Raw genomic sequence first — 18,849 nt, forward strand, 5'->3', positions numbered from 1 at the left:
CGTATATTAAGCTCTATATAAAGTACTCATGTATGTTCACACATCCTGAAACATGGATAATGTAGAAGTGAAGCTCAGGAAAACAAAGGTTGTTTATATGCAATATTCAAACTGAGAACAGTGTTTTTCTTCAAAGTGTCAACGCACTTTATTTCTGAAATGGATTACAGTAAAATAAATAAAGAGAAGGTGTTTTAACATGAGCTGGACTATTCCTTCAACTACACACGTTTACTTCAGCTTTTTACAGGTTGTCTAAGGTGCCATGTGATGTGTGAAAATGTGCTCACGGTCGTTTTCTTACAGCTGACGGTCCAACACATAATTGCAGTGATACACAGAGGCTTTATGGGATCACTATCGTCTTATAAAACACATTCAGCTGATCCCGTTTCTTCACAGATGATGTTACAGCAATTGAATATTTACACTCAAAACAATTTACAGCTAAGCAACAAACTCTAAATAAAACATAAATAACAAATGAAATATATAAGAATGAGTAGTGTTAAACAGAAAATGACAATAACCTTTAAGTCTTTAAGAGTATCATATCTTTTAAGTGTTGGGCACAAAGCCCAGTGAGTAACCAAAGCACCAAACATCCTTTTCAGGAGAAAGTGAACACCATGATTGACGTGAAGTGATGTTACTTCAATGTGATATTAGCTTTTTTTCTTTTCTTTTTTTTTTAGCACATTTATGTAACAGGTCAGACTATTCCTTGTGGCTATGGTCACTAAATTCAGAAATTTAGAATTCTGAAAAGCAAGACTGCCTTAACAAAGAACATTTTTTCAAAGCTGTATTAATTATTTTTTCATAGTAATGACGACTCTAATGGCTGTGAAAGGGTTAACGGCAAATTTTATGATGTCTTTTTAGCATCTTTAAACTAATTGTTTTGCTTTTATGAGGCATTTACTTCATAGTTCAATCTCACAACCATTGTTCTTTGATTTAAGAAAAAACTTCCCTAAGAACATGGTGTTTGATAACTGCCATCTAGTGGCCTAATTTGATTAATGCAGCTGTATGATTCTATCCCTTTAACCATTAACAAAAAACACAAACAAACAAAAGTCTAGTTTCTTTTCCCACTTGTGTGTTTCCCTCCGCATCAACAAGATGCCTCAGACAACTGCTCTGCTTGTTGTAAAGGGAGCTAAAATATGTTTCTATGATGTGCTTCATAAACGTCCAGAGCTTAAAAGTGTTTTTTGTTTTTTTGTGTTAGCTGTTACAAAAAATCAACTCAGTTTCTATGAATTAAGAGAATCAACTGGAGTTGTTAGCTCTGTCTTCATCTTGATGCAAGTGCTGAAAACACAACTGGAAAAAAGCATAAAAGACTAAACAGTTCTGAGTCTTTGTAACAGCTTATTACTCTGATCTGCAGGCCCAGCTGACAGTCAGGGAGCAATATGCCTCTATTTCAACCTCACCTTTGCCTGTTGGACATCATTTGAAAATCTGATTTGGTTTCAGCTCAGACTAAAAGTGATTAGTCCTAACATTAAAAGGAAATAAACTGATAGGGCAAAATCCATCAACTGGTCGTTTGTTGCATTAAGTGTCACTTAAACAGCAGTGTGTACAGACATAGGCGGTTTGACCTGCTTGTAATCACATGATATTTTTCAAAGGAGGTACTGATTTGGACATAGAGGCTTAAAATTTGATGTTTAAATCCAGCACTTGATACAAGGATAGCAACACTGGTACCCCATATCACACAAACGCTGACACACTGTACATAAAGAAAAGAACAGGATTATTTACAGGAAGGCTACCTCTCTTTCACTCTCACACTCCACCTCTTCTGTTTTGTTCATCCAACTCGATCCCCCAGTACAGTTCGGGCCACTTAAATATTTCTTCTGTTATCTTCTTCTTCTGTTTGGACCTACCATTCATGGCCTTCAAACACAACTGACTGCTCATTGTTGAAATGCTGCAGCTGTATCAAGTCACCCAGTTGAACAACGAGATGACCACATGTTACTGAAGCCATCAGGTTGTGAATGAGCAGAACCACAGGGAGATATACAACGAAAAAAAAGTTATGCCAGAGATATTTCTGAAGGCTCAAATTACTCCTGAAGACTCCAAGAAGCCAGTAGTGCAGCACTCAGAGCTGGCTCAAGACTTTTACAACCAGCAGTGGTGAAGGGTGGGAAAACGTCCGTCTGTTGTCTCTCAGCTGCAGCAGAGCTGCTCCGACACTAGCAGGGTGTCATAGCCATAAATCTCCAGCAGGTGGAGGAGGAAGAGCCTGTCTCCATGAGGATCAAGGCCCATGGCCCTCACACTCTCCTGGGTCAGTGTGGGATCAGGGCTCCCTGCCACCTCGCTCAGGGTCTGGAAAATCCTGTTGTTCTGCTCCAGGAAAAACCTGGGTAAGTTAAAATTGAGAAGAAAAGTGAATCAATTGCATTAAGTTGATATTTTCTTACAACTAAATTTAACTGTATATCCATGAAATTGACTTTTTCAGCCTTGTTTTGTTCCCCTTGTCCTGTATAAACTCTTCCTCACATCCCCACAGTCTGCATTTCATGTCTCTATGCTGAGCAGTGGCAGCGATGACATCAAGAAAGCACAGGAAAATTATCATAAATCTGCTCTTTGTGGGATGTAATAACTGGAGCGACCGTGGGAGGAGGAGGAGGAGATAGGTCAGAGGGATTTTGTCAGGCTCATTACCTCTTGGATTCAATTTTAAATTTCTAAGCTGCCACTGTGCTTACTGTTTTTCCCAGGATCCTCATAAAAGGAGGAAGTCGTGTCTCCTGTGTGCACAGTGGTTTATCAGTGGTTACCACTCCACTGGCTGGTTAAATGAATCATTTTGTACTTACAGAATAAAGAGATCCTCTTCACTGGACACACAGTCTCCATTCTCCTCCTGGGAGTACAGCAACATCTGCCTACACACCCACAAACACACAATAATACACTTTATTTCTAGCTGTTCTTGTGAAAACCTACAGGATAGAGTGGACTATTTGTGATTTATACCAAGTTATCTAATGTACACTTGTGACGACCCCTCCCTCTGTTTTGTGTTTTGTTTGTCATTAATTGTTTTGATGCAGGCTCCTTGCAGGTAGATGGGTGGAGCTGCTGAGATGAAATGACATGCACCTGGGCAGCCTGGGCCCAGGTTATTTAGTTGCTTCTGCATCTTTTCTCTCTCTCTCTCTCTCTCTGACCTTTGCTGCATGCTTGGTTTGTGTTTGTGTTTCTTTGTTTTGTTTTAAACATCACCACACTCCACTCACTTACATCATTGCATACATTACTGACCTTACAGATTACAGATCTCTTTATCATAATGATTTTTTGGGTTGTATCTTTAAATAAATGTTCGGTTTAATTTACTTTAAACTTGTGTGGTCTCCCCCTTTGTCTTGCTCTCTGAGCCAGGGCTATGACAAAATGGGGGCTCGTCCGGGATATATTTAGACTTGCTATTTAGTAGATTTCAGTAGGTTTGTGCCAGGTTGTTTATCCATTTTGGACTGTGGATTGTTCAGGGTGGTAGATTTCAAAGTTGCCACTCTGATTTGTTAGTGGTGCATTTGTGGGAGATTCACACATGTATGATTGATTTTGAGATTTTTTGGTATTTGGTTGAGGGAGAAATTGTGGTTCTGTTGACTGTTTTGATTCATTGTGTTGTGTTATATATTTTCCAGATTTTCTGCTGTTTGTGAGTAAATTTGACCTGTTAAAAGGATACTGGCAGGTCCCACTGTCTCCACGGGCCCAGGAGATAAGTGCGTTCATAACTCCTACTGGTTTGTATTCCTATAAGGTCATGCCCTTTGGGTTACGTAATGCTCCAGCCACTTTCCAACGGCTCATGAATATTGTGGTAGACGGGCTGGTTGGTTGTGCTGTGTACCTTGATGATGTTGTTGTGTACAGTGATACTTGGGAGGAGCATCTGCAGAGGATCACTGCATTGTTTGACAGACTGGTATGGGCACAGTTGACTGTGAATTTGGCCAAATGTGATTTTGCAAGAGCCACAGTTACCTATTTAGGTAAAGTGGTGGGACAAGGGGAGGTTCGCCCTGTTGAGGCCAAAGTGGAAGCCATTAAGAATTTTCCGCCTCCTAGAGCAAAGAAAGACTTGATGCGTTTCTTGGGAATGGTGGGGTACTATAGAAGTTTCTTTAAGAACTTCTCATCAGTTGTGGCACCTCTTACAGATCTTCTGAAGTTGAAGGTGAAGTTTGTCTGTTCAGATAAGGCTCAAGATGCTTTTCAAAATGTTAAAGCTCTCCTCTTTTCCTCTCCTGTGTTGACAGCACCACAGTTTGATAAGCCATTTATGTTGCAGGTTGATGCCAGTCATGTGGGGGCTGGAGCGGTCCTGTTGCAGTCTGATGGTATGGGGGTAGAGAGGCCAGTTGGGTTCTTCTCCAAAAAGTTCAATTCTTACCAGCTGAACTATTCTGTTATTGAGAAAGAGGCCCTGGCGTTAATTTGGGGATTACAGCATTTTGATGTGTATACTGGTTCAGGAACTCCTCTTGTAGTGTATACCGACCATAATCCCCTCACCTTCTTACGCTCCCTGCAAAATCCAAACCAGCGTTTAATGAGATGGGCACTATTTTTGCAGCCTTATCACTTGGATGTTCGCCATATCAAAGGCAGCGAAAATGTAATGGCTGATGCCCTTTCTCGTGCCTTCTAGCTGTGTATTAGGAGTACACTGTAATGTCACCATATTTCTGCCTTTGTCTGTTTTCTTTTTGGGCTGTCCAGTTCTCTCTTAAATATGCTCCTGTAGGTACCCAGGTTGCGGAGGGGGTAAGATAGTCCTGAGGGATCGGTATAAGGCAGGTATAAGGTATGAATGTTTTCATTACTCCAACACACTGTCTAAGGTCGTGTCATTCTGTAAATATGTAAATAGTTATGACATATTGGCAGAGTACCTAGTGGGTCTCCGCTCTTATGTGGGGGGGGTGTGACGACCCCTCCCTCTGTTTTGTGTTTTGTTTGTCATTAATTGTTTTGATGCAGGCTCCTTGCAGGTAGATGGGTGGAGCTGCTGAGATGAAATGACATGCACCTGGGCAGCCTGGGCCCAGGTTATTTAGTTGCCTCTGCATCTTTTCTCTCTCTCTCTCTCTCTCTCTGACCTTTGCTGCATGCTTGGTTTGTGTTTGTGTTTCTTTGTTTTGTTTTAAACATCACCACACTCCACTCACTTACATCATTGCATACATTACTGACCTTACAGATTACAGATCTCTTTATCATAATGATTTTTTGGGTTGTATCTTTAAATAAATGTTCGGTTTAATTTACTTTAAACTTGTGTGGTCTCCCCCTTTGTCTTGCTCTCTGAGCCAGGGCTATGACACACTTGATAGTTACTTGGCTGAGCTAGTTAACCAAATTGAGGATTAGAGCAATGTTTGCTGTCTTATGAGGCTATACTCTCAGTGGAGTGTTATTGGATCACATGACATTTGCATCAAGTTGAGATCTTGAATTTATGTATTAATAGGTGTTAGTCTTCTTATAGGTTTTGCTGATTATTTTATAGCTCATGTATATCTGAGATGATCGTTTCTTGTCTCTTCTCCTGTGCATGAGCATGTGAATAGTGTGATATTTCCGTTGTACCTACCTCTGCTCGGTGAGTTTGCGATATTTCTCCCTGTCTGCAGTGCTGAGACGGAGCAGCGGCTTCAGCCCATCTCTGTAGGTCTTTACATTCTGATTGTCTACATAAACATCATAGAGATCCTTCTTCTCCTCAAAGATCTTCTCAGTAGTGCCTTAACATAGAAAAACACACTGGATCACTCGTTGTACGTGAAAAATGTTTGACTGTCAGACCAAATAACCTGACTACGCCCTATTTCACTGGGCTTATCACAAATGTTAAGCATGTTTCAAGCATCCACTTACATGCTACGTAGGAAAGCTCATTCTCCAGGGCGCTGATGTCGGCCACATTAACATAGAAGAAGGGGCGGAACTCTGGCACGGCCACGCCCACCCCGGGAATGGAGATGTTTGCCAGGCAACAGCAGCAGTACACTGAGAGGGAAGAGGAGGTGGAGGGTGAAATTAGAAAAAAAAGTGATGCATGAGTGTGGGAGAGAAAAAGAGCAAAACAGGATGTGGATGTGCAGACGTGTGGGCTGTCTAACAGTGATACAGCTGGAAAGGAACTGCATGTACACTGACGTAAAATTCCCAGATGTAATAAATTAGTAAAAGACACAAATGCACTATAATGACAGTGAGACTGTAAGATTAATTGTCACTCTAATTCAAAACCTTTTTTATAATAATCCAGATGTTTCTCACCCCTGTAGCAGACCACACCCACAGGTGGTGGGGAGAAGATGAGGATGCGTCGGCGGAGTAGCGCCAGCTTCCACAGCACCATGATCTGCTCCCCAAAGAAGCGAATGAACTGGGACATACAGCCGGCTGGGTGGGTGATCTGGACACAAAGGCACACAAGGTTACTGAGCAACATATATGGTGTACAGGGCTGGGAATTGTGGTTACAATTTTTAAAAAGATGCAGCATCAACAAATAACCTCTGTAAATCTGACCCTCAGTGATCAAGGGTATAGAAAAGTTGTAGTCCCTCCTACCTTCATTTCAGGATGCATGCTATGGTTGATTGCAGCTCCCCAAGCGTTTGCTGGACATGTAGTAACAACACAATCGCCACTAGGGGGCAGAAGAGCTCTCTTGTCCTCATAGAAAGCTTCCAGAGGAGAGTAGTGACCAGGGGACTGAAGTTGGAGCCTGGGCAGAGGACAAAATGACATCCAATTAGGACTCCAACTAATGGTTATTTTCAATACTGAATATTTTCTTTGTCTGGTCTATAAAATGTCAGAAAACGGTAAAAAATGTTGATCACCATCTCACAAATCATCATTAAATGTTTTGTTTTGTTCCGACCAATAATCCACAACTCAGAAACCAAAAAATACTCACACTTAAAAAGCTGGAACTGCAGAATTTTAGCTTAAAAAAAAAAAAAAAAGTTAATGCCCTCTGACCGCTGCTATCAAGCACACCTTAGGAAAACAAACCGCTATCCTAATTCCTCCATTCCTTCTGCTCTCACGCTGCTAAATGTAGACATTGAAATGTAGGTCACCTCCTTTAAACTTGTGTGGACTGCAAGTGTTTTTCTCTGAAGTTTGTGTTCTTCTGTAATTGTTATCTCCTGAATCCTCACGCAAGCCTACATATATGTGGCAACCTGATGGTGACGGAGTGTGTCTGCGGATCAACCAATTTGGGTATTTTTGGGTAATTTTCCCTAACATAAATATTCAAAAGGACAAGCGAACTCCTTCATCAAAGAGAGCCATTTTGATCTTAAAATGGAGAAATACAACTGTGACTAATCTATGCAGATATTGTGGAACAAATAATCAGCTGCAGCTCTTTGTAATACAAATGAATTTGCCTCTCTCTTGAAACCCTCATTCAGTAACAGCAGACTGCATTGCCACCAATGTGCAGCAATATAAGAGCTGGATGTCAATCAGAGAGAAATTATGCAAGCAAGTAAGCTGGATCCTTGTTATGGAAATATAAAAGGGGCTATTTTTAAAAATGTATTCTTAAGGAGTACTTCAAATATAGATTAGAGTTTCAATGTGGTTTTCCCGCCTGCTTTGCTTGTTAATAAAGTTTCAACTAAAGCTAAGATACTATCCAAGTAGTGTTACAAGTAACTATTAATATATCTTTTTTAAATTGTTAATTTTTTTTGTTTTTAACAATTTATAGTTTAAAATGTGAGAAAATAGTGAGAAAGTTGGCATCTTAAGTTGGCTGAGTTCCACTAGCTGCCATGACCAGGAGAAGAGAAATAAAAGACAAAGAAAGGAAGGAAGAGAGAGAGAGAATAAAGAGAAAAGTATCTATACATTCCTGTCACTTCACGAACAACAGCTCTTTATATAAGAAACAGGCGACAACGCCACGGCAGTCAGCAGAAGTGGAATCTGGAGCAAGCTACATGAGAATGATGAGTAAAGGAGCATGACCGCTGCATGACTGGAGGCCAGGAGAGGCCAGAGTGTGGGAACTGTGTTGGAGGAAAGCACAGAAAGGGAGGGAGAGACTATAGAGAGGCCTGTGTTGAAAGGGCTGCTGATGAGGAAGTGTGACAAAACTTGGGATGAAAAACTAAAGCACAGGGGTCTGTCCACAGTAGCACTTATTAACAGGGTTCATGGACATGTATTGTTGCTGGAGGAGATAGAGAGTGTGAGACATAGAAAGCAGGAGTCATACAAAAAGTGTGAAAGTGGAAAAGAAAGAAGAGGAACTAGGCCAGAGTGAGACAAAAAGCCCCAGTAGCAGCACCTAGAGGCCATGTGTGAACTCACCTATGAACTAATTACATTGCATTCATTTTTCAGTACATTCATACTTACAGTACGATTTACAATTCACCCAAACTGCAAAAAAACCCCAAAACAGCTAAAGTCGTCAGACAGCTATGTTGCAGGTGTTTTTTCTAATACATAGAACTGTCAGCAAAAGCTTTTAAAAAAAAAAAGAAGTTTTTAAACATATTTTAGATTTCATGGTTTGTTTGGAAAGTCTATCAAGTACAAGACGAGTAGAAGAAGAGACCCAAATCATCAATCATTTTTAGCCATGCTAGTGTATTTGATTAATTGCTATGACATTTTTGGTTCATTTATGGTTCTCAGAGAATGAATCCCACTGATTTTGTTGATCCTCGGGTCAAAATTTCAATTTGTCCAACACTCAGTTTTAGCTAATTAGTAATTAGTAGCATATTACTTGCTTAACATGTTAGCATTATTATTGCAAGCATGTTAGCATGCTGATGTTAGCATTTAGCTCAAGTACAGCATCACTTTTATTATTATTTATTATACCTAATGTATTATATTGTATTTCATTTTCATTATTTATATTTTTGCTTAGTCTTTTTTAATCTATTTAGTGTAGTTTTATTCTATTTTTATTTCACTTTATTTTATTAATATTACTGTTACTATAGCTTTCAAATCTACATTATTACATTTTCAACATCTTTATTTTCTAGCATCTTAAATTGTTTTGTTTTTGTCATTTTTGATGTTTTCACAGTCTGCACTTGTTTTGTCTCATTATCGGTTTGTCAGTCATCTGTGAAGCACTTTGAAACTGCACTAACCAGAATGAAGGTGCTATACAAATAAAGTTTGATTGATTGATTGATTGATTGATTGATTGGTCACGGAGCTGCTAACATGTAGACTTTGCCCTGTTCAAATTTGTTCCAGTGTCCATGTTTGGAACAAAATGTGTATTTGACTCCCCTGTTAACAAGTTAACTTGTGAATGCTATATGGTTTTACTGCTCAAGTTGTTTTTGGTGCATCTGAAAATGTTTTAATTAACAACGATTCAGTTTCAGTCTTCTAGTTTCATTTGAATGAATACTTATATTAACGATGACGTGATCTTGATAATTACTTAATCAATTTAAGTAATTTAATAAGTCCTTCTGAAAATGGAAATTTGAACATTTACAACTCCATGACAACTGGGAAAAGACCATGTGCTGAAAAATATCATGTGATATGTCTGAACTGCTACTAAATTGATCTTGTGGGGAAATGTTGCCATTCGAACATTGTTGGGTTTTGGACTGTTGGTCTGACAAAATTGGCAAATTGAAGCATTGCCTTGGACTTTGGGAAATTGTGATGGCCATTTTTAATATTTTGTAACATTTTATAGATTAAATCAATCTATCAAAAATAATTGAGTTCAAACAGTAATGAAAATATTCATTAGTTGGAACCCCAATTTTAAGTCTTTAGTTTGGTGAAAGTAGTAGTTCAGAGTCTGAGCACTGTGTACAAACTCGCCCTTCTTACCTGACCTGGTGCTCCAGGAAGCTCATGTAGCGGTAGAGCAGGGTGTAAGAAGGAGAGAGGATCCCTACCGACTTCATCCTCGCACCCCTCTCCACCGTGCTCTCCACCGCCATGTTGGCAAAGCAGGCGAGGCCAAAGTAGCAGCCCTTCCGGAAGTAGCTGAGGATGGAAGGGAGGGAGACAGACGAATCCATGAGTCATGAAAGAAAAGGCACTGCCAGATGGCTGTTCTTTTTTTTCCTTTTTTTTTTTTTGCCAGGGCAACACTTTCTGTTGTTCTGTCCTGCCAGGAGGAAAACATGGGGCCGCATCCTAATACTCCAAATTACTTTCCTTCCTTTGTATCCTAAGTCAGAAAACATGGGAGCAAATTCCTCTGCTGTGCAAATACTTTATTCATTATTAACTTGGCTATTGATTCACATCATTGGAAACCAACAGAGGAGACTGAGCAGGCTTTCCTGATCTTGCTGAATGTTTCACACACACACACACACACACACACACGCACAATGATCATGCATGCATTACACACTTACATGAAGTCTGTGGTGACTCGGTGGGAGCCGCTGGCAATGGCTTTGAACTCCACTCCCTCCAAGTCCATGTCTTTGGGCAGACACCACTCCAGCATGTTGCCTGTGGCACACACCCACACAACAGAAAGATAATATTAAAACACACAGACACACACACACACACACACATACAGCGATAAAGGAACAGACAGTAAATATATTATCGCCGCGTCATTTCATGTTTCACGAAACAACAGCGACACAGTCCAACTGGATTCCTTGGAATTCATTTATGTGTCAGTTGAGCGCTTGACACGGCAGCTGAGTAAATATAGACTGATAGGAGAAGGGAAACAGAGAAGGTGACTCAGACGGTGTGGTTTTCAATCTAATCATTAGCAGTTTGACATGTATCAGTGGAGTATGTGCAAAAATGTGTGCTGATGGGGCGTCAGACTGAGGCTGCAGGTCTGTATCAGGTCTTGCGAGACACCTGCGGCTGAACACTAAGCTGTTTCTTGTACAGACAGGCTATTGTTACGAAGTCACTGCTAGTTAAGAAACAGTTGAGGTGTAATTGTTTTGATGTGTCATGAAGTTCATACTGGACTTACATATTTGTGAAATTCTGTCTAAGCTTGCTGTCAGCCTGATTATAAGTGCAATACTAAAACTGATCCTAATCCTGTATCAATTCATCTGTAAATGTTCAGTATCAGCAAAAAAGTTTTTTTTAAGTGTCATTTATCAATTTAATAGGGGACCATTAGGGTGTCCAAGTGATTTTGGAGTCAGGCTAGGGACCTTTTTTGTAGAGCTGCAACAATTAATCGATTACTTATAAAATTGATTGCCAACTATTTTGATAATTGGTTAATTATTTTGAGTAATTTTTTTAAGAAAAAAAGAGGCAAATTCTCTCATTTCAGCTTTAAATCTTAATATTTTTTTTGGTCTCCTATGATAGTAAACTGAATATCTTTGGGTTGTGGATAAAACATAACATTTGAAGATACCACCTTGGGCTCCGGGAAACAGTGATCAATATTTTTCACCATTCTCTGAGATTTTATGGAGCAAACAAGTTATCGATTAACCGTGAAAAAGAAAAAATCGATAATGGAAAAACTCGTTAGTTGCAGGCAGCCTTTTTTTTTTGTTGCATGTCCCCCCCCCCCATTTCCATAACCACATTTTCTGTCAGCTCTCAACTACTCCCAAAAAAATCCCCCAAAAATGTGGAAGTAAAACATTTCTGTCAGAAAAACTCCATAAAAAAACAGCCTAGATCAGGGAGAGAAAAATACATCAGCAACACTTGTTTTTCTACTTTGAAATATTTAGAGTGTATTGCTCCTTTAAGTGAGAATAAGTAGAGTTCAAACATTTATTCACTACTGCAATATCTAACATCTTTTGTGATATTTCACCAAAACACTGGCACAATTGTGATGATACTGTATAATTTCGTGTAATACTGAGACAGAGGTATATTCTTCCTTCATATTTTAGTGCACAAATGATATGAATATCACTATTTTTATCTTCAGGTGCACAGATATGGATGCAATAATTTCGTGAGCAATGTATTATCATGTCCTGCAATAATTACAACACATGGCACCAGCTCATCTCATTAGTGGACTGGAGGGATAACAGGGTAACAGTATTGACTGCACAGACCAGGAATTAATCCAGCTAATCAACATGGGGTCTTATTTATTGGCCTCTAATTGAGGATCCATCAGACTGTGAGACATGGCGATGATGGTGGTGTGCTAATGACAACATCAAAAAACCCTTCCACTGAGCAGATATCAAAGAAAGCATTGTTATAACCTGTTCACCACCCTATTCTCCTGGTCTCCTGTCAATCTGAGTGCTGCAAAATCATAAAGTGGCCCTGCTCCACCCTGTAAGGAATCTCCTGTATCCAGTCAAATCAGGTTTTCTTAACCATTTTGACACGTAATGCTTAAATGAATAGGTGGGTGACCTGATTGGCTCATCCTGTCTTTAACACTGGCCCTCATTAAAAATGAATAGGGAGGCTACTCTGCAGCCGATTGCTCTCCATCACAGAAACTCATCCTGACATTTTGACATGTCTGTTATGTAGTTAGGCTTTAGAAGAGAGTCGTGGCTTTTAATTATTCCTCTAAACTTTAAGGCCAGGTCAGAAAGAGCCACACCTGTAAATGAGCAGGTTTCTGCGGATACAGGATTTGGTTGTATAAGGCAATGCAGGATTCATCTATCTCTCCTTTTCCCCATCTACAAACATCACATCCATTACAATTTTTTTGGAAAATCTTTTGTATTTTAAGCAAAATGCCAATGATGAATCCATGTTGCATGTATATATATATATATATATATATATATATATATATATATATATATATATATATATATATATATATATATATATATATATATATATATATATATATATATATATATATATATATGTTTATGTCCCCCACCTGATCTGGTGTTGAATGTGACCACAAATACCGACACAATCTGGTCCTTTTCCTCCCATTTCACCATCCTGTCCTCCAGCAGCACCTCCCTCGGTCCTGAATCCGAGGGATGCCCCTCCTTGTCGGGGTGCAGCGTTTCATCCGTGCCCGCCACGGGGGTGCTGGAGGTCGCGGGCGGGGCGCTGCAGCCGTCTGCGCTGGGAGTGGGAGTGGGAGTGGGACCCCCCGGACAGCTGCTCCACCCAAACCCAGGCGAGGGAGATCCGGATAAGGCACGGCTGTTTGAAGGGCTCGACTGTCGGTCCTTCTCTGCTGACGGAACCTCTTCCCAGTCCAGCAGAGGGGCTCGGTCCGACCGCTCCACCATCCTGTCAGTGTCAGATTGTGAACGATGTCTCAGCTGACGGGCACCACCAGGTCCATCCGATACGTGGTTAGAACTACAGCTCAGAGAGACTCCCGCATCGTGAAGTTGAATTATTCAGCACTGTTGTATATTTTGCATCAAAGCAGCTTTAAAATCTTTCTAATGTGAGGTTGATCAGAAATGTGATGCTGCTCAGAGAGGGCAACTCCTTCGACTAATAAGAGCTGCATTCAAAACAATATCACCCGTACTGTCAGATCCCCCTTCAGCAACAACAGCTATGAAACAGTTGGGAACGCCAATTCGTGTTTTTGCTTCTTGAACGTATCCCGTTTTTTTTCCACCATCCGCACTTTCCATATAATAAATAATGATGATACATTTACATTTTACGGCATTTTTTATTCGCAGTTAAATTAAAAATGCTGCAGTATTAATAACGTAAAGAAAATAGTGATATTACATATAAATAACAATAACATTATTAGAATTAAAATGTTTTATTGAGCCGTGAATCCACCCTTAGTGTGTATAAAAATCTTTAAAAAAATAAATAAATAAATTCACCAATTAAATAGTATTGTTAACATGCTTTTAAACGTGTCCCATTTGCTGATATTTATCTATTTTTGGGTTACATTGTTTTTAAATGTGTTGAATGTGCGATAGTAAACCCAAAGCGAGAGCAGTGGAGTCCTGAGGGTTGTTTGTATGCAAGGTTTAAATCATAGTTTAAGTCTTTATATTACATTTAAAAGCTTCTTTTCTTCATGAATTTCAGTGTTTAACTCTATTCTATTTTTCACCACGCAATTTATATTTGTAAATAATATTTGACATGTTTCAATAAATAAAGGTTTTTAAAAAAATAAGAAGCGGAGACAGTGTCGTCATCAGAGACACGTCCACCACACGGAAGAAGAAGCTGTCCAACCTGCCGCCGCACTGCTGACATAAGGACCGTCGTATTATCAAAAATGGGTCAGTATTTGAATAAGTAGTGGTTAAAACGCCGGTTTGTGCGTTCAGTCTATCATAACGTGCTCTGTTAGGAGTATTTAGACGGCGGTAAAGGCATGTTTTAGCTTTATTTAACGCGCCTGCTAACTTAGCTGTTTATGTGTGGGCAGCTATTCAACGTTTTCCTGTCACGCAGTTTTAGCTTAGTTATGTTAAAATGTCTACTCACGGGCATCTATGACTTATACAAGAGAGCGATGAACTACAAGTTAGAATGTTTAGAATGCTCAGCTAAACTGAGTTAGAGTGACAGTGAATGAGGCCTCACTGAGATGCAAAGTCAGGCAAATAGCTAGTTGTAATGTTACAGCTGTAGAAAAACTCACACTGCTACTAAATACACTGTCTGATCATTTTATTGTTTCATGTAATTATTGTGGGGCAGCTCTTTAATGATCTGAGTTATCATTCAGTTTATGTTGTTATGGCCTGGCTCACTCACATCAAAAGGGAGACACACCATGGCACACTTTTAACAATATATATTTATTTAAGCTGAAATAAGTGAGGGTGTTGTAATGTGCAGAAGATAACTACAACAGAAGCCACATATCTGCAAACTAAACCGAGGATGGTGCCTGTAGGGAGAAACAGAAGGGAGACAGTCAGCAGGGAGGTCAGAGCTCTCAGCACAGCCTCACAGAAGGAGAAAGAGGAGTACAAATAAGCTACAGGGCACTGTGGTTGTCAGAGTATTCCATTTATAATGAAGATGATGAATGAATGTTTGCTCTTATTAGTAATTCATCCTGTCTCCTCATCCTCCAGGTGGTTTCTTCTCCAGTCTCTTCTCTGGCCTGTTTGGCACAAGGGAAATGAGGATTTTGATTCTGGGTCTGGACGGTGCAGGAAAAACAACCATACTTTACCGGCTGCAGGTTGGAGAGGTTGTCACCACCATCCCCAGTATGTATTGTTTGCTTTGCACTTCCACGCTTGTGTAATGTTTGCCCGTCGTCACGCCTTCATTCAGTTAATCTTCCCTTTCATCATAGTGACATGAGAACAACCTATTCATGTAAAGTAATAGTAGTAGATTATAAATGGCCTGCACCAAGAAACAAACACTTAGGCTTAGCAAACACATGCAACCAGTCTGAGCTACATTCTTGGAGAAGCTGGAGAGAGGCGAGGCTAGTGGAAGTACAGATTTAATTGCAGTGAATATGGTGCATATTGGAGTCATTTTTTTCCTTAGTGCCACCTTGTGATCAAACAAACCAGTACGGGGCTACTAAGAATGAGGAAAGCAATGATTTCGGTTGTAAAACAAACATATGTTTTAATAAAGTCTAATATTCTGTATAGGACAGTCTGTGGTATGTAAACATCAGGTATATAAACATACAGGGGCTATATTTAAATAGGATCTTTCTGTCAAAATATATTCTGGTCATATTTTTGTTTTAATTACACATTTGATTGAGTCATCTACTGGCTACTTCTCTTTAAAAAAGTTATGTTAATGCAGTTGATTAGATAAGAGTACTTTGACCATTTCAAAACAATAAACACCTTTGCTAACTCATTAGTCGGAGACAAAAATGACAGTGTTGTCTGTTGAACATGACTAATATAATGCAACTTCTTGTCAGATTATACGATTTCAGAAGACTTACCAAATATTGTATCATAATATTATGATATTGTGCCAGTTTCTTCTCTTTATTTAGTCTCTGCAAAACCTGAGATTAAGCATCATTTCTTTTAAGCTATTTCATCCACATTCCTCAGCCTGAGAGTGGAAATTGAATGAAGAGAAAAAATAAACAGGGTCTACACGTGTGCCGCGGTTCATATCATAATTGCGGCGCTCAGCAGAATAATAACATTGCATATCCAGATAAGATGGTTGTACAGTAATAATCAGATTCAGGTGCTCTGCTGTCACTGTACTTATTTGGGATTTTTCTCTGTGCAGCAATTGGCTTCAATGTGGAGACGGTCACGTACAAGAACCTGAAGTTCCAGGTGTGGGATCTGGGTGGACAGACAAGTATCAGGTAGGTGTCAGCGGCAGATGGTGGCTTGAACTCCTCAGGTGTGAAAGTGTACACATGTTGAACAAGCATGAAGCTCTAAGCAGTTTGTTGCTCTGTCGGCATCTAATAGATAAAATGCAAAAACAATTTTTTAAAAAGGCATGAAGTTTTTTTAAAGAGAAAGTTTATCTCTGGTTAATCAGTTAGTGTCTTCTTCATCTCTTTATTATTCAATCTTCACATTTTCACCTCACTCTTCTCCCTCACTATCCAACTACCTTTCCTTTTTTCTTTCGATTCTTTCTTGATTCGCTCTCCAACCTCTAACTGTCTCTTTCCACTCCCCTCAATGCTTCACAGGCCCTACTGGAGGTGTTATTACTCCAACACAGATGCAGTCATCTACGTCGTTGACAGCAGTGACCGTGACAGGATGGGCATCTCAAAGTCCGAGCTGGTGGCCATGTTGGAGGTAAGCGGGCTGTATGAATGTTCATTACAAGTTTTATACCAACAGAGCTCAAGGATTGGTGTTGCCAGTTGATCCAATAAATCCTCTACTGGCACCATGAGGTCACATCTGGGTCTTGATAAAAAATACAGTGAGGATTAACTGCTTATTTAGATGTGGATCATTGTTGTATAACAGCATTTGATTAAAATCAGGATATATGAATTCTAGGTATTTAAACTCAAAGTGCCACTTGGCAAATCTCTGTCTCTACTAGTTTTTTTTTGTGAAGTAATTTATCACGGTTTTCTTCTTTATTATCTAGGAGGAAGAGCTGAAGAAGGCGATCCTGGTGGTGTTTGCAAACAAACAGGACATGGATATGGCGATGACACCCACCGAGGTTGCCAACTCTCTGGGCCTCCCCGCCCTCAAAGACAGAAAATGGCAGATCTTCAAGACCTCGGCCACCAAGGGCACAGGCCTGGATGAGGCAATGGAATGGTAGGTTTTACATTGTGTTATACAGAGAGAAACAGGATTATAAATGTCAGTAGATCATTTTAAAAGGAGTAGAATAAACTGAACATCCTGTTAAATATCTCTGCACTCTTCAGTGATCACTCATATTTGGTACATATTGCACAACATGTCATCTGTTCTTTGTGTTTACCGTGGCTGAATTATATTTGCTCTATTTCCTTGTAGGCTGGTGGATTCCCTCAAGAGTCGACAGTAAAGACAACCAACGATTCTGTATATACTCCTGACCCTTCTGTATGAAGCCTTGTGACTGACCCTTTCCCCTCTGGACCAGTGATTGCACTCCTGCCCTCTCCCCACCTCCAACCCACTTGAAGCCTTGGCCAAACCCCTCACCCCCTTAATGGTAACGCCTTTCAAGCCTGGGACTGAAGGCTGCAGAAACATCTGATCTGGACACACAGAGCTCTATCTTTTCCAACGGTGGCGGAACAATTGAAGGTTTTACAAAGCCGTAGGACTGCAGTATAGCTACGTTTACGTCTTTAGGAAGTGTGTCAAGTGTCAGCCGACAGTCTTAAAAAATAAACACCTGCATACAAACATCTTATGGATTAAGAGGAATCAGTCATCATTAAAACAGGCTGACCCTCTACAGAATTTTCTGAAATCACAAGTCTTCACTGGACACTGCTTCAGTCACCTTCTTCTCATGAGAAGAACAGAAGGGTTGAGATGCCATGAAGATCCGCTAGGAGGCAGCGTTTTCTCCATGAAGGCACAAACCTCATTAGTGTGTGACAGATGGAATCAGAGAATTAATGTCAATACTCTTCCTGACCTGGGCAACCTGAGACGACGACATCACCAAGGAGCTGCTTATTGACAAGTCATTAGACAATTTCCACTAGTATTATGGAATATCTGTGCAAGATTGATATGAAATGTTCTTATTTGCTTTCGCTAATTGCAAAGTGAAAAGGATTTGGCTTCAGTGTGGAAAACATCTGTATGTCTTCAGGCCACCACGTGTTACTGCAGCCTGTGTTTTTGTACTACAGTTAGGCAGATGCAATGACATGGATTTCCAATTTTTTCCCCCCCTCTTGTTCATTTGTGGTCCCAATTTATTTTTAAATAATTTAGTAGTTTAGGTCTTTTGTTTTTCATTTTTCATTTGAAATCCTCGAGTGCAGCTTTGGCATATTAGTAATTTAGTTACTGAACACTAACTTGTATGCTCAAAGTTTTATGGTTGCATATTTATATCTGCTTGTACAGTGAAAGTGATTCTCAGTAAAGATTGCTATCAGTGATTGTACCAGATTGTGTTTAAGAGTGTTTTGATTTTTATATCGTGATACCAGAAAATCATTGAAAATGTCTTTTTTTTTTAATTACAAAAAGTTGTACATTGAACTGCACATGATATATAAATAAGAGGACAATTCTTCTCTCTGTTCGCGGCAGGAAAATAAAAAAGATTTCAGCTCTGATCTGCAATTCAAAGACATCCTGTTTTGTTACAGCTTTTAGATGTCTAATTTCTAATTCCTTTTGCAGACACACGCATAAACATTTTGGATGTACAACAGTAAAGATCAATTAGATTATTAACATGTCA

At 39.7% G+C, this 18,849-nt stretch overlaps 2 protein-coding genes across 2 annotated transcripts; one reads left to right on the forward strand and one right to left on the reverse strand.

Moving 5' to 3' along the window:
• Positions 1-3: 3 nt before the first annotated feature.
• LOC134004458 (DENN domain-containing protein 11-like) lies at positions 4-13,289 on the reverse strand. The gene is made up of 9 exons (XM_062443740.1): positions 12,923-13,289; positions 10,458-10,557; positions 9,919-10,077; positions 6,643-6,799; positions 6,346-6,484; positions 5,941-6,072; positions 5,657-5,807; positions 2,862-2,930; positions 4-2,395 (listed from the first exon to the last, which is right to left on the reverse strand). The coding sequence occupies exons 1-9, from the start codon at positions 13,287-13,289 to the stop codon at positions 2,200-2,202; spliced, it is 1,470 nt and encodes a 489-aa protein (XP_062299724.1). The 3' UTR covers positions 4-2,199.
• arl1 (ADP-ribosylation factor-like 1) lies at positions 13,230-18,707 on the forward strand. Its single transcript, XM_062443747.1, has 7 exons — positions 13,230-13,355; positions 14,146-14,270; positions 15,078-15,215; positions 16,231-16,312; positions 16,652-16,763; positions 17,068-17,246; positions 17,451-18,707. Exons 2-7 carry the CDS (start codon positions 14,267-14,269, stop codon positions 17,479-17,481), a joined length of 546 nt encoding a protein of 181 aa, XP_062299731.1. The 5' UTR covers positions 13,230-13,355; positions 14,146-14,266; the 3' UTR covers positions 17,482-18,707.
• Positions 18,708-18,849: the final 142 nt, after the last annotated feature.

This window comes from Scomber scombrus, chromosome 22 (assembly GCF_963691925.1).
Source record: "Scomber scombrus chromosome 22, fScoSco1.1, whole genome shotgun sequence".
Taxonomy (NCBI): domain Eukaryota; kingdom Metazoa; phylum Chordata; class Actinopteri; order Scombriformes; family Scombridae; genus Scomber; species Scomber scombrus.

Coding starts and splice junctions, on each gene's coding strand:
- LOC134004458 (XM_062443740.1), bottom strand. CDS start 13,289: ATGGTGGAGCGGTCGGACCGAGCCCCTCTGCTGGACTGGGAAGAGGTT. Junction 5,808..5,940: donor TGAGCTTTCCTACGTAGCAT/GTAAGTGGATGC, acceptor TTCTATGTTAAG/GCACTACTGAGAAGATCTTT. Junction 2,931..5,656: donor CGCAAACTCACCGAGCAGAG/GTAGGTACAACG, acceptor GTGGGTGTGTAG/GCAGATGTTGCTGTACTCCC.
- arl1 (XM_062443747.1), top strand. Junction 16,313..16,651: donor GGTGGACAGACAAGTATCAG/GTAGGTGTCAGC, acceptor AATGCTTCACAG/GCCCTACTGGAGGTGTTATT. Junction 17,247..17,450: donor CTGGATGAGGCAATGGAATG/GTAGGTTTTACA, acceptor ATTTCCTTGTAG/GCTGGTGGATTCCCTCAAGA.